We start from the raw sequence: 15685 nt of genomic DNA, 5'->3' as shown, positions 1-15685 counted from the left end.
CTCCCCCCCGTCTGTCCGTCCGGCTTGCTGCAGGCCCACTTCCTCTCGGTGTCGCAGCCCGCGCTGTTCACAACGCCGTCATCCAGGTAAGCGCAGAGTCCGGCTCCTCTGACCTCAAAGCTGCAGTGGAGAGGAAGAGGATTAATCCCAAAGGCCCCGGTGAACCTAGCGGAAAAAGCACACCGAGAACAACTGGCTGGAAGGCAAAGCCAGACAACTGAGGTATAAGGGACACGTTTTAACAGTGCAGGGGGGATCTTTGCGCTGATGTAGCTACACCCAATCATTCCCCCAAGGTATATATCTCTTCACTGAAGTGTTATCCTGACCCCCCTCCATGCCCCCACAATCCTCTTGGCTGAGTTTCGTGGTGCTTTCAACCCGGGCTAGCTGGCCTGGCTGCTATCCCCTGAGCTGGTAACCCGTCCGCTTTGCGGTGTGGACACAAGTGATACCCCTCGAGTGCTGATCATCCTCCAATGCCTTCCCACAATTCTCCCGCCATGTGCCCAGAAAGGACAGACATGTTCTCCCACAATTCATTGGGAAAGAATCAGAGTGTCTTGGCTTATTGAAGTACAAAGACCCAGGGGATACGTCCTCAGAAGTCCGAGTGACACACACCGGGGAGGGGAGTGCTGCACCGGATAACCCAATAATTCAGGTAGGGCTGCTAAGCTAATCCATGTGCTCTGACGCAAGTTAACTCTGCAGCGAAGACATTCAATCAGTGTCAGTGCCCTGCACCAGGTTTAAATACTAGGCCAAGCCCTGTATTACGCCGGTGCGGGTCTCCTACGCTGGGGGTTTGTGCTAGGCTAGTGACACTGTCCATGTTCTTAAACTAAACTGGCTCTTTGTTAAGAGAACAATTGACAGAGGTGCTGTGACTGCAGCTAACATTCCAGCCATGTGCACACAGACCGACTGCCTGGTGCTTCCTCCAAACTCTTCCCCCCTGCAACCTGTGCTCCTCCCTCCAAGTTCCATGCAGGCTGCTACACCTAATATAGGCTCCGAGAGCACAAATGCTGCTCACAGCCCTTGCAGAAGTGGCACAGTGTTTCTGGCCAGTAACCCCAAAGAATTAAAGTCCTCCCACTCCTGGCACCACATTAAGAGCCATGCCATCCAGAAGCTGTTTGTGGGGCATGACAACAATAACTTTATTGGTCCTACAAAATTGTGAATATAAGGCCACCCCTGTGTGTGGCTGACAGAAGCGAGGATCGAATTTGGGAGTTCTGGGTCTAAGTGCTGGCACCTCTACTGCCTGAGCTAAAAGACCAACCCCGCTTAGCTTAAAGGCTGTAGACGATCCATAATTCCTCTATATGTTCCAATCAGTAGAGGGGAGCATAGAACGACTCGGAGTAAACTTGGGGTATGTGAAAAATGTTACGTATTCTTAAGTGCCACTAGATGGCGCTCTTTATGTGAGCCATCTCCATACACACTATAGTGCGGTGGGAAGTAGATTTTTCAATTTGTAGGAAAATAGCCGAGTTTTAAATGTTTTCTCTTCCAAAATGGAAGAAAACAAAAGGAAATGTCCCGCAAAACAATGCAGAGTTTTTGTCGTCGTTATTTCGGGGCAATTGAAACATTTCGTTCTGATTTTGACTTTTAAAAGAATTGTTTTATATACAATTAAAAAACGGAGCGGAGACAGCATTTTGAAATGGGAAATCCAACCCTTCCATTCCGAAAAGGTCAAAACACTTTTTCTTCCATTTTTGTTTCAAAATGAAATTTTGTTGAAACCCACATGGTTTTGCTAAGGGTTTAATATAATAAATGGAGATACACCTATCTCATAGAACTGGAAAGGACCTTGAAAGGTCATTGAGTCCAGTCCCCTGCCTTCACTAGTAGGACCAATTTTTTGCTACAGATCCCTAATTGGCCCCCTCAAGGATTGAACTCACAATTCTAGGTTTAGTATGCCAAAGCTCAAACCACTGAGCTAGCCCTCCCCCCCGTTTGATGCATTGGCATTGTGTGATGGAAAAACGCTGCATTGGGAAAGGCCCGGCCAGCTCCAATATGCGCACAGATACAGGCATATCTCTTGTGTAATGCTTCTCTAATGACAGCAGCCTCGGCCCAGGCTGACGCTGGCTGCTGCTGTAAACTCCCAGCCATGACTTATAGTGCGACCTATACACAGATGACAGACAGTGTGTTGGATCCCTGCTAGTAGGTACGGCCCATGCTAACCCCGCCCCAGCAGGGGGCGCTGTGGGGAAGGAAAGAGGAGAGCAGTAGGCCCAGCTGTTGGGCAAAGTTTTGACAGATCCCACCGCTTCCACCAATACCTCTCTGGGAGTAGACAGGCCCCTGCTGCCACTTCCAGAGGGGGGAAAGGCGGCTGCTGCCTCTCTGGGAATGGGGCTTCCCTGAGGCTCCCAGGTGGTGGGGGGGCTCTGGCCATAGTTGCCCTATATCATGGTGTGGATCCCCTCAATCCTGACCCTCCCCCCGTGCAGTCAGAAAGAAAGGGACTCACAGGTGGTTGAATGCAGCGCCATCCACCCATCTCCAGGGCTGGCCCGGTTCCCTCCGGAGTCCAACCCAGTGATTGGAGGGGCCTTTATGGTGCATTGTGGTTTTCTGAATAACGCAAAGGGAAATCGCACATCATACGTGTCCCTCTCCCCCACCCATTCCTTCACTGTCTGTTTATGGTCCCTATGTGGCCATGGATTGTAACATGCTGTTATGTTGGAAGGCGCTAATGGAGGCCACCAGGTCACTCAATGGGAGTTGGGCATCTAAATAGGGTGACCATATTTCCCTGTGCTGAGTACAGGACACCTGGTAAAATTACTGGTATTCAAGCGAGTTCAACGGCTGTCAATCAGAACTAAGCAGCACAAACATTCAAATGAACATCAGGTTGACTGAGCCCCTGTTAAAAAGAAATGCTGCGTAGTTAGATTCTTTTTATTTACCGTCTTATCTTTAAGGTTCACACAGGGAGGGGTGACACACACACACACACTCCCGTACCCTTCTCTCACACAGGGTGCGGTGGAGTGACCAACTGACCCAACCCTCCCTGCCTGGCGCTCTCCGCCCTCCAGGCCTGGCTGTGTTGATAGCTGCTTGTAAGGGGAAATGTGAGGAAGGTGGCTCCAGAAGAGAAACATGGAAAAATACCAGCGGTCCCTTATTGGACAGTCTTCAGACTGAGGCCAGATAACACGACACAACCCCACCACTGGCTGCCTTCACGATTGCACAGCTCAAAAGGAGACAAATTGCATGTTTCACTGAAGATGACATTTCTATGACATTTTGTTGTATCCTTAAAATATTCTTTAAAAATACCAAAACTTTTAAGGAGCATGCAAAGAAGCCCCCTTGGGAAGGCAAAAGTAAATCGCTTGCTCCTTTCAGTGCAAAATTAACATGAAAGACGTTTTTCGACTCCATCATTATGATTGGTAAGAAAATAAGTTTACAATGAAGCTTTTTTCGTTGACAAAGCAAGAGAATATGGAGCATGCTAAAGGGTGCTTCTCATCCCTGGACTTCAGCGAGGAGTGTGTGGGTCTGAAACTGGACCCATGGCAAAGTGGCTACTGACTTCAGACTGTGGGAGAGTCGGCTCAGAGCCCAGATAAGATTTCTGGTATATAGTAGTCAGTGCAAAGGATAGTAAAGTCCATCCCCTAACATCTGAAAACATCTCCTAGTTGTGAAATACTGTCGAAGTGGGGGTGTTTCAGCAGAGGAAGGTCTCCTTTAGGTCAGACTGTGAATGGCTCTTTCCCCCCAAGTTTCTCATCCCGTCAGTGTGTGGGGATCTGTGATTTTGTATCTGTTTTCAATAGCCAGTGGATTTGTTACACTGTTTCAAAATGTACAAGGCAATCACAATTTGCACGGGCCTGTCCTATTTTCTGCAAAGCCAAAAAAGGACAAATCAGAACTGTCTGTCGGGGGGCTGGAACCATTTGTATAGTGGGGGTGCTGAGAGCCACTGAACCAAACTGTAAACCCTGGATAGAATGGAAACCACTTCAAGCCAGGGGGTGCAGCAGAACCCCAGCACCCCTAGTTCCAGCCCTGATGACTTTCTGGGTGTGTTATGATGTAATGACCCAGCGTCTCTATTGTATAATGTGTCACAAAGTCAGCACATAAACAGCGCACCCAGAAAGCCGTGATTTAGATTGCAGGGGGCACCCCAGACTGACTTTACATAGGATGAAGTGGCCTAGAAAGCTTAAACCTAACCCTGATTGTAAAATTAGGCGGAACGGTTGCTTCTGAGTGGATTCTTGTCGGCAGTGGAAAGTCCATGGCAGTGACTGGTACCAGTCGTGGATTAACTCTTTTTGGTGCTCTACTCTGAGACTAATAATGTTGCTCCTCCACCCATTTCATCTAAGAATAGAAGTAAAAGTCTTGTCCCCAATAATGCACCTTCCTTATAGCTTCCTCCTGCCTCATGCTCAAGTCAGCAACTGACGAGCGGAGTTTAAAGCTGGAGCTGGGAGTGTAGGAAACCGGCCGGGCACCGCGGCTGGTGCCTGTGATCCCGGCTCCTGGGGAGGCCGAGGCCGGCGGATCGCTGGAGCTCAGGAGTTCGGGGCTGCAGGGGGCTGTGCCGAGCGGGTGTCCGCACTCAGTTCGGTGTCGATATGGTGATCGCTGGGGAGCTGGGGGTCCCCAGGTTGCCTAAGGAGGGGTGAACCGGCCCAGGTCTGGAACGGAGCAGGTCAAAACTCCCGTGCCGATCAGTAGTGGGGTCGCGCCTGTGAATAGCCCCTGCGGCGTAGCCTGGGCAAGACAGTGAGACCCGGTCTCTTTTTATACAGCCACCCACCGGAGACCCTGTGTGGGGCGATGGGAGCACCCACACGGTGGGGATCCTAAATAGGGGCAGAGGGAGGCGCTCATGAAAGGGGGAACAGGGACACCCGCACATCAGGGATCCTGCAGAAAGAGCTGCGATCTTGCTTTAGACAGTGCGGTGATGGGGAATTTACCACGTCCCTTGCGGAGCTTGTGCCACTAGATAATTAGCAACAGAGGGTCCTGTGGCACCTTTAAGACTGTTAGTCTTAAAGGTGCCACAGGACCCTCTGTTGCTTTTTACAGATTCAGACTAACACGGCTACCCCTCGGATACTAGATAATTAGCCTCACGGTTAAAAAATGGTCATTTCCGGTTGGGATTTAGTGACATCGACTTCAAGCCAATGGGGTCTTGATCAACCTTTGTCTGGGGAATTAAAGAACCCTTGAAATCCGATATTTGCCCTGGGGAAGTATTTAAAAACTGTGGTGAATTCGCCTCTACCCTCTCTTCATTCAATGAAATCAATTGAGCTTCTTCGATCTCTCGCTGTGGCTAGATCAGAACAAGGTACATTTTCCTTGGCTTTAACGGCAAAAATCCTGATCTTGCCCAGAGGATTTGCTGCTGACACTGTGGGTTTGGGGAAGGATTTGGCTGCACCCAGAGATCTGCCCGCTGGGATTCACTCTGCAATCTGAAGGGTCAAATGCAAAGAGCATTTAGATGAGACGGTTCGTGCTGCCCCCGTGTGGCCAAAGGGTAGAATTGACAGAGTCTAAAGCTGGAGCGAGCAGACCGCGAGGCGGGTGGGGCACTGGGGGTTGTGTCTGAAAGTGAATCCCGACCCCACAGGCAGCCCGGCTGGTGAATTGATGAGCTCAGGGGCTGGGGGCAGCGCGCTGTGTGGATCGAGGTCTGTGCTGAGTTTGGGATCACGACGGTGATTCCTGCGCAGCTTCGGGTCCCCAGGTTGCCTGCGGAGGGGTGAACACAGCCAGGTAGGAAACGCAGCAGGTTAAAACTCCCGTGGTGATCAGTTCACGAGTGGGCTGGTGCCTGTGAACGTCCAGGGCAGCGCAGCCTGGGCGAGACAAAGGCTCTTTTTATACAGCCACGCACCGGAGATCCTGACTAGGGAGAGAGAGAGACACCCACCCACCTGAGATCCTTCATGCGCTGGGTGCACCCACCCACCAGGGGTTCTTACGGGTGGAGGAGTAGAGACAGCCAACAGGGGCAGCAGGTTTGTAAACATTTCGGTGGTGCCCAGAATGCCCAGAGCCCGCCCCCCACCTGCCTAAGGCTCTGGGAGGGAGTTTGGGTGGCGGAGGGGGTCTTGGGTGCAGGCGCTGGGCTGGGGGTTGGGGTGCAAGCCCTGGGAGGCAGTTTGGGGATGGGAGGGGAGGGGAGGGGGTGCAGCCTCTGGAACGGAGTTTGGGTGCAGGCTCTGGGAGGGAGTTTGCGGGTGGGAGGGGGGCAGGCTCTGGGAGGAGGTGGGGCTCTTAGGCAGGGCGGGCTGGGGGGCCTCCCCGCGGTGCTACCCCCAGACACCTGCCCCGCAGCTTCCTATTGGCCGCAGGGGCGCTTGGGGCGGGAGCAGCGCGTGTAGACACAGACCTGACCCACCCCGCCCAGGGGCCACAGGGAGGGGCCAGCAGCCACGTGGAGCCAGCAGGCAGTGTCTAAATGAAGATCGCAGCTCTTTCCGTAGGATCCCTGGTGTGCGGGTGTCCCTGTTCCCCCTTGCGAAATCTCTGGTAGATGGTGCCTCGCTCCGCCCGACTTCAGGATCCCCACCGCGTGGGTGCTCCCATCCCCCATACAGGGTCTCCGGTGGGAGGCTGTATAAAAAGAGACCGGGTCTCGCTGTCTTGCCCAGGCTACGCCGCAGGGGCTATTCACAGGCGCGTGGGCTATTCACAGGCTATTCACAGACCCCACTACTGATCGGCTCGGGAGTTTTGACCTGCTCCGTTTCCGACCGGGGCCGGTTCACCCCTCCTTAGACAACCTGGGGACCCCAAGCTCCCCAGCGATCACCATCTCGATACCGAACTGAGTGCGGACACCCGCTCGGCACAGCCCCCTGCAGCCCCGAACTCCTGAGCTCCAGCGATCCACCTGCCTCGGCCTCCCCAGGAGCGGGGATCACAGGCACAGGCCGCGGTGCCCGGCTGGTTTCAGGCTCTCCCGCTCCCAGCGTTAGACGCTGCCGGGAGCTCTGGGCTCTGAGCCGGGGGCACTGGAGCGTGGAGCGGCGCGGATGCTCTGAGTGTTAGTTGCATTGTGCGCTGCACATGAGGGTGAGAAGACACAGGACCCAGATCTCTGAGCACAAGCCTGGCCCTGGGGGGGGGCTGGATAAAAGGAGACCGGCTCCCGCTGTCCTGCCCAGGCGCTGCTACAGCAGCAGCTCACAGGTGCGATCCCAGCATCAATCAGCACCTGGGAGTTTGACCTGCTGCATTTCCGACCAGGGCCGGGTCACCCCTCCCTAGGGAACCCGGGGACCCCAAACTTCCCAGAGGTCACCGTATTGATGTGAAACTGGACACAGACACTGCTCAGCACACCTGGGTCCGGGTGCAGCCCTGAACTCCGACAATCAGCTTCCCTCTCTTCGTACAGAACCGGGCTCGTCAGTTCTGCGCCTTGGCCACACGGGGGCAGCCTGGCGCTCCGCTAACGCTGCACCTGGCGGGCTGCATTTCCCCCCCGCACGGCAGGTTGAAGCCCCGCAGACAGATGTGGGAGCAGAAGCCGGATCCCTCCCCCCAGCCACAGCGTTCGGAGCAGCTCTCCCAGACAAGCGCTGACGTCACCATTCCGGTACCTGACTAGCCAGAGCACTGCCTCCAGGTTCCCCTATGCAGGGTGACCATGTTTGCCTAGGCTGAATACGGGACCCCTGGTAACATTGCTCCTATTCAAGTGGGTTCAGCGGCTGTCAATAAGAACTATGCAGCACAAACCTACAAATTAACATCAAATTGACTGAGCCAGAAATGGGAGGCGGGGCGGGGCCCTGCTGGCTGAGAGCTGTCACGCAGCGTTGGCTGTTCTGCGTCTGGCCCCCCGCGCTGCATCTTTGCCCCGCCACCAGCCTGGCACACCCACCCCCATCGCTGGCCACTGGACCCCCCCCCAACCACTGGTGGGCAGGCAGCTGGTGAGCAGGGATCCGGCCAGCAGCAGGACCCACCAGTATTGATGGGATGGGGGGGCGCTGGGGAGACAGTAAATATGGGACAATTTTGCCCGTTTTAAGAAAAAGTCAGGACACCTGCAAGAGGGCTTAAATACAGGCCTGTCCCTTTAAAAATAAGACATGTGGTCACCTGAATACTCTCTGGGTGACCACACAGGACTGTGGAGGAGCTAGGAATTGAACCAAGGTTTTTTAAGTACAAGGTTATTGCCTTAACTCTGGGACCATGCACTGAACCCAGCCTGGCCTAGCTGCAGTGCCCACCCTGGGCTGAGCTACCCAAGCAGGCTTGTGGATGCCAGCTGTCGATTGCAGTCCAGTGCCTGGATGTGGGTCGTTGAGCCTGCACATGAGGCCTGCTATTTTGTGTTCTCAAACCACAGATTACAAACTCTTTGGGGAATGGATTTGTTACATGTCTGTACAAGTGTCTCATTCAGCCTCTGTGATCTGCATATTCACAAAGAGGATGTGGGTCCCTGGTCAACAAGAGAGGAAAAGTTGGAGAGTGAGTTGTGTAGAAGTCTGCTTGTTTGGGGCTATAGTTTGCATCTGTTTTCTTTTAATAACCCCCTCCTGTTTAAGATAGACAGTGATTCCATATATTAATGAGGCCTTGATCCCTGACTGTGACCTGCAGGACTACTATAATAGAACTAATAAATTAAGAGAACGAAGACGCTCCACCCCTTATGGTTCAAAACAAGAACTGAGTGTAAGTGACACAGCCACATCTGCCTGAGTTTGCAGAGAGCCTGAAGCAATCGCTGAGAGAAAGAACTGCCCCGAGTGTCACAGATGCAGCGGCGCTGCCTGAGTCTGCAGAGAGCCTGAGCCACTCACTCAGAGGGATGGCACATGTCCTGCCCATCTCCACTGAGTGTTAAATCTGAACCCTAATGACAACACATTGCTATTTAACCCTATCTGGGGTTGCCATCTCTTATGATTTTATCATTAGACTCGGTGTTTAGTCCTGAAGCCGCAGCTCCTGAGTCATGGGAATACATAAGAATCTCAGCCTTCCATTAAACATTTAAAACGTTCCCAGCTCTGAGTTTGCAGAAGAAAGCTTCAAAACGTGACCCGAGTGCACAAAAGAACCCCCAAGCTTAGCGTGGCTTTCAAAATGCCGTGATTTTTAAGCCAAATCCCATGATTTTTTTTGGAGGGGGGGGGGCATGATGTGATTTTTTTGAACAGGGTTGGTCACCACTGCCCCAGCGGGGACACTTGGTGTCACAAGTGGGCGGGGCTTGGATTGTGGGCGGAGCTTTGGACGGTGTTATGATTTCCCAGTCTAATGCCAACACCTCCTGCTGTGGGCAACCTGGTCTATTGCCGTTACAAGGACTCAATGGCTCTGTCTTACCAGAGCCTCTAAGCTACTGTTTGCAGCCAGAGAGGCACCGTGTGAAGCGCAGTAATTCTGGCCGGACTTCCAGTTCCCTTCCGCTTCAGAATAATAGTAGCACTTTCCTTGGGAGGCGATCCAGCCTTCTGGACAGCAGGAGGCAGCAGACGCTCTCAGAGCAGCCATGTCAGGTTTGATGGCAGCTCCTGGTAATGCACAAGGATAATAACAAGTTAGTGCTTCCACCGTCACGGGGTGTGTGTGTGTGTTGTACTGGTGTTCCGGGAACAGGGTAGACACAGCTGTAATCATAGACATGTTGGGCTGGAAGGGACAATGAGAGGTCACCAAGTCTTCTGGGGCAGGGCCAAGTAAAGCCAGACCATCTCTGACAGGTGTTTGTCCAACCTAGTCTGAAACACCTCCAAGATGAGGATTCCACAACCTCCCCTGGAAGCCTGTTCAAGAGCTTAACTACCCTGAGAGTTAGAAAGTTTTTCCTAACATCCAACCTAAATCTCCCTTGTGGCAGATGAAGCCAGAGGCATAGCGAGCACCCTCTGTACCCTCCGACTGGAGGGGGCCCCGCAAGGAAGGGGGCCCCTAAAAGTGGCAAAATAAATACTGCATTCCAGTTTCTGCATTGTAAGGGGCCCCGCCCGGACAGATGTTCGGAGGGGGCCACGTTTGGAGTGGGCCACGTTCTTTGTTGCTACGGCCCTGGATGAAGCCCATCGCTAGTTGTCCTACCTTCCGGGCAAATGGAGAACAATTAATCAATGTGCTCTTTATAATAGCCCTTAACATAGTTGAAGACTGTTATCAGCCCCCTCTCAGTCTTCTTTTCTCAAGACTGAACACACCCAATTTTTTTAACCTTTCGTTAAAGGTCAGGGGTTCTAAACCTCTGATCGTTTTTCTTGCTTCCCTCTGGACTCTCTCCAATTTGTCCATATCTTTCCGAAAGTGCAGCACCCAGAATTGGACACCGTGCACCCGCTGAGGCCTCACCAGTGCCGAACAGAGTGGGACAAGCGGCTACTTAGAGCTGGTGGGAAAATGTTTTTTTCCCCCCTGCTAAAAATTTGGATGAGACTAAAAAATGTGGAAAATTTTGAGTTTACAGAAAAAAAAATTGCAAATGTTTCGTCTGAAAACCAAACTATTTTGACTTGGAAATGTCAATGCAGTGCATCATGGGAGCTGTAGTCTTGGTGTCTGATGCTTCCATTCTCTTCTATAGGCGTGGCTCCTTGGTCAGATGCCATCTCCCATGATGCACCATGGTCTCCCCTTTGTGAAGGGACTGTAACGTTGCAATCCTTAGCCTTATGGGAGATGAAGTCCAGCTGGAGTTGCAGCCTGGCCTCCACATGTTCCCTGTAATGAGATCTTGACTTGCAGTGTCTCATTCAGCCACTAGATGGCTCTGTGATCTGCACAGAGTCGTAGACAGGATCCAGGTCTCTGGTAGGGTGACCAGATGTCCCGATTTTATGGGGAGCTTTGTCTTATATAGGTGCCTATTACCCCCCATCCCTTGTCTTGATTTTTCACACTTGCTATCTGGTCCTCCTAGTCCCTGGTCAACAAGAGAGGCAAAGTTGGGGAGCGAGCTGTGTAGAAGCCTGCTTGTTTGGGACTATAGCTTGCATCAGTTTTCTTTTAATAATCCCCTCCTGTTTAACATAGATAGTGACTTCATATGTCATGACATTCCCTGTGCCAGGGTTGTCTACGTTAGTAGGGATCTCCCCTATAGAAGGGGAATTCCTAGCTAGGGAGATGTCAGTTTCCATCCCGGTTATGCTCCTGGAGTAGCTCAAAGGGGGCCAGGATCTGGCCTTGCATGGGAAAGGGAAAAGAGACTTGGGAGGACAGAATGTGTAACCGAGTCGCGGAGAGGGAGCTAGCCTCGGCCCTTTCCACTCACGTGTGAAAACAAATATGGTGGCGCTCAATCCTCCGATCGCAATCAGGAAAATGAGTAGGACCATCCACGCCATGAATGTCTGCATCTTGGAGAAAGATGGATCGTCTGCAATGGGAGTGGGGAAAGCCATTTCAAATTCCTCGGGGACAAAGCTACTCAGAGTCAGAGCCGAGGCTTAGTACATAGTGTAGACAGACGGTGGAGGTTTTAGGGGGAGGCAGCAAGGCAGTGGATTGCACACTGGCCTGCAATGCAGCAGACCTGTGTTCATTTCACTCCTCTGTACCTCAGTTTCCCCATATGCAAAATGGTTCAATAATACCGATCTCTTTTGAGAGCTACCAATGAAAAGTGCTAAGTATTATTATTCCTGGAAGCGGGGTTTCAAACGGGCGGCGCTCCCTTCCTCCAGTTCAATTTCTGCGTATTTAAGATGAACCCACCCTCATACGATCGTTCTCCCTTACCTTTGAGTCCGACTGGGTCACCGTCCTCAGCCTGCTTCGCCAGCTCCACCATATTTATGTCTCCCCTAACGGTAGAAGTTGGCTTTGATTTTGGAAACTTCTTCCAGCTACAAAAACACAATGTTACATTGACGACACCTGAATGTTCTCTCGCCGCGCATAGCATGGGTAAGGGATGGAGAATGGGGGAAGAGCAAGTGGTGAATTACTGAGTTATTTGCTATTGGGTGCTATAAAATGATTCTTTCATCCAAAGTCAATCACAGGCCTCATTAGAACCAATGGGTGGCCAAGCACCCTCTTTTAAGCTCAGAGGGAGCAATTAAGTCCCTTTATTCAAGAGGGAGAGCTACAAACAATGGAGGGACCGCCCAAGGCACATGACTGTTGTGTACTGGGACATATATGGTCAGGCCTAGGGGGTCAAAGCAGGAGTTGGGGTCAGAGCCAGAGTCAGTAGCCAGGAGTGGGGCACAGAAACAGGGATCTGGAACAAGGCAGGGTCTAAAAGCAGCCAGCTACAGATTCACCTAGCCACTCAGACAACTTCCTGTGCCTCCATCTGGCTTAAATAGTGAGTCTGAGCCAATCAGAGAGGCCGGAAATCTCCTCCAATCAGGAGCTTTGTGGGCAGGGCATCTGGTGAAGTAGGGTCTGCCAGCCCACATTCCCTGCTGGTACCAGTGAGCTGCCGGGTGGTGGCTGCAGTCTGAGGACTGACTGCGGACCCGGATTCGAGAGTTGAGATCCCTCACATCAGCGGAGCTAAGCTGTGCGGGCCGAGGGTTTGCAGACGCAGGGGCTAGGAGGCTGGTTGCAGCATGTGTGTCTTGGAGGCTGAAAGCCAGGGGAAGCAGAGAGATAGGGCTTTTTGGGCACAGAGCTCCCGGCTTGGGGGTGGGGAGGGGCGGACACATTCCATTATTGATAAGGGTGGGGGGGCACAAGAGGAAAAGTTTGGGCACCACTGGATTAAAGAATTAGAAAATCTGCCTTGTAGTGATAGACTCAAGGAGCCCGATTTATTTAGTGTTACAAAGAGAAGGTTCAGGGTGACTTGGTCCCAGGCTATAAGTACCTAGATGGGGAACAAATACTTAATAAAGGGCCCTTCAATCTAGCAGAGAAAGTTACAACATGACCCACTGGCTAGAAATAGAAGCTAGACACATTCAGACTGGAAATAAGATCTATGTTTTTACCAGTGAGGGTAATTAACCATTGGTTCAACTTACCAAAGGTCACGGTGGATTCTCCATCACGGACACGTTTTACATCAAGATTGGATGTTTTTCTAATGGATCTGCTCTAGGAATTAATTCAGTGACAGTCTCTGGCCTGTGTTATCCAGGAGGTCAGACTAGATGATCCCAATTGTCCCGTCTGGCTTTGGAATACACAGGAATGGGACATTGGTGTCCCCCCGGCAGACTGAGCTGATACTGCGACTGTACACAGGAACCACAACCTGGTAGGAACCCACCCAGATGGGAGCATAACTTGGGGGTGGACCAACGTGTTGCTTGGACACTGCAACACCTGGGCTAGGACCACTAGGCCAGCTGGCTATCGCACTGACCCACCACAGAGGGCCTTTATCAGAGGGGAAAACTGAGGCACAGAGAGTCTCAGGCCACCCAGGATGTCTGTGATGAGTAGGGCTTTGAGCCCAAGGCTGCCAAGTGCTTAGCTAGTGAATTAATCATTGGACCAGCCTCCCTCTCTGTACTAAATGCCAGATCCAGCAGTAGCTAATCCCCTCTACAACAGCTGGTCAGGAATGTCCCATCAAATTGAATTTCTGATGCAAAATGCAGTTTCCAGAAAAATCAAAATTTCCCGCAGGAACATTTCAAAGTTGCCAATTTTTTGTCTCAGTTTTCCTTCGGGAAAACCAAAATGGGACATTTTGTTTCGGGTCAGTTCAACGTTAATCTGTGTCTGCCTGAGCCGTCGCGGTGCCTCAGGGAGTTGAAGTTCGGATGCTTCATGCTCCCATTCGCCTCTCTGGGACGGGCTTTCTGGCTGGACTACATGTCCCATGATGCACCAGGGTCTTCCTGGTGTGTGGTGCATCACAGGAGTCACGTTACCATGGATGCATCATGAGAGATGAAGTCCAGCCAGGGAGCCTAGCCCATAGAGAAAAATGAAGGCATGAGGCACCTGAACTACAACTCCCATGAGGGGAGATGCATAGGAAGATGCAGATTAATGTTAAATTGACTCGAAACAAAATATTTCAACATTTCTGGGATTCTGTGTTCAGCCCCAGGAAGATATGGTTAACCCTTTTGGCCTGAGTGGTTCACCAGTATTCAGGGCCTTGCTGGGTTATTTCCATTAACAGGAGAAATCAATTATATCAGTTGGGTCTGTTCTCAGTGTGATCTTGCTTATTCACAAAAAATGCCCACAAAGTCCTGTTCCTTTGAACACGGGAAAAACAAACAACAGCCGGCAAGTTCCTTGCTCGGATTCCCCACGTCTGCCCTTCCAGGGAGTTCTGTGCCCAGAAAGCCCTGTCTCTCTGTTTCCTTTCACACTCACAATGGTTTCCTCTGGCTTTTTGCCTCTAACACACAATCTGCTACTGATATCCTCATCCCTGCATTTGCAATCAGGGACACCCCTTGGCCCAAGCGGCTTAGATCTTCCCTGCCATGAGCCTTGGGCAGTCCCTCCATTGTTTGTAGCTCTTACTTCTACATAAGAGGGGCTTAGTTGCTCCTTCCATTGAGTCTGAAAGCGTTTGGCCATCCACTGGCTTTAACCACATGTGGGATTGTCTTTGGATGAAAGGCTCACTTGATGGTAGTCACTTAACACCTTTCAGCGTGACAAGACAGCCAAAGTGGAGGATTTTGAAAAGAGCAAGAACTGTGCTCAGGGGGCTAGAGGGACACTAGGGTACGTCTACACTGCAAAAAACAAACCAACCCTCACCAGGGTTCAGAGCCTGGGCTCCAGCCCAAGCGGGAAAGTTAACATTGCTTTTATTACCCCTGTAGCATGAGTCTTGGGAGCCCGAGTCAGTTGATGGTGGCTTTGAGATTTGCTTAGGGACCAAACCTGTTTCCCAGACCCCTTCCCAGCATAACAAAGTTCAAGGGGCAGCAGATAGCAGGAGCCACTTACCCGGCCAAGGGACGCCTGATGCCCTAGAAGAGAAAGCAAAGGAAACTTAACCCATATTCCATACAGCAGATCCCCTGTAGGGGCAAGACGTTGCTCACACCAGAAAGGGGCCTGTGAATAGGTGTCCTCCATTGCCTATCGCCCCAAATGTTGGATGTTTTTGTTTTTTGGGATTCCAATACTGGGACGTGGCATTGAATGGAGGGCGAAGGAGAGGGCTTGGGTAGCCTGATTTATAGTTCACTTGTGTTTGCTATTGTTATTAAAAATTTCCTTCTGTTAGCCTCAAATCCTGAGCTCTTTACTCAGGTTGTCACCTGTACAACTTGTGATAATCATATAGGGGTAACCCATTAGTTGGCAGCGGTAGTAGGCTGTTATCCACTATGTGGACGAGCTACTAGAGAGCGCCATGGTACACACTTTACAAATGTACTACACTTACTCAGGTAAAACTCCTAAGGGCAGCAGTAAAACTGGGGTGGGGTGGGGGAGTTAAACTTTTTGATACCAATTTCATTGTACATTTGAAAAAAAATCCCCAAATTTTCATTAAGAAAAATGGCCCTTTCCCCCGGCTTTTTAAAAAAAAGGTTTTGTTGAAAAAATGTCAATGTGCTCGGAGGATAATGAGCTTTCTGTTGTCTGTTTTGTTTATTTATACTGCAAGTGGTTCAAGGCAAGGATTGTCTCTTGCTGTGTGTCTGGGCAGCGCCTGGCACAACGGGGCCCTGATCTCAGCTGGGGCAGGGACTGTCTCTCGCTGTGTGTC

General features: G+C 51.4%; 1 protein-coding gene across 1 annotated transcript in view; it reads right to left on the bottom strand.

Annotated features, from left to right (window-relative positions):
• Positions 1–8: 8 nt before the first annotated feature.
• Positions 9–15685, bottom strand: part of LOC112105521 (C-type lectin domain family 2 member H-like) — a gene marked incomplete at its 3' end in the record, with an annotated part of 16209 nt that continues 532 nt past the window's right edge. The window contains exons 2-7 of the mRNA XM_026660966.2: positions 14914–14936; positions 11776–11882; positions 11309–11413; positions 9394–9581; positions 2510–2613; positions 9–120 (exon numbers count right to left, since the gene is read on the bottom strand). Of these exons, the coding sequence (XP_026516751.2) occupies positions 9–120; positions 2510–2613; positions 9394–9581; positions 11309–11413; positions 11776–11882; positions 14914–14936 (639 nt within the window). The remainder of the gene's footprint in view (positions 121–2509; positions 2614–9393; positions 9582–11308; positions 11414–11775; positions 11883–14913; positions 14937–15685) is intronic.

The sequence above is a fragment of the Terrapene carolina genome, unplaced genomic scaffold, assembly GCF_002925995.2.
Source record: "Terrapene carolina triunguis isolate 2854851 unplaced genomic scaffold, T_m_triunguis-2.0 Scaffold907, whole genome shotgun sequence".
Classification (NCBI taxonomy): Eukaryota; Metazoa; Chordata; order Testudines; family Emydidae; genus Terrapene; species Terrapene triunguis.
This window is presented reverse-complemented; position numbering and strand designations above follow the sequence as displayed.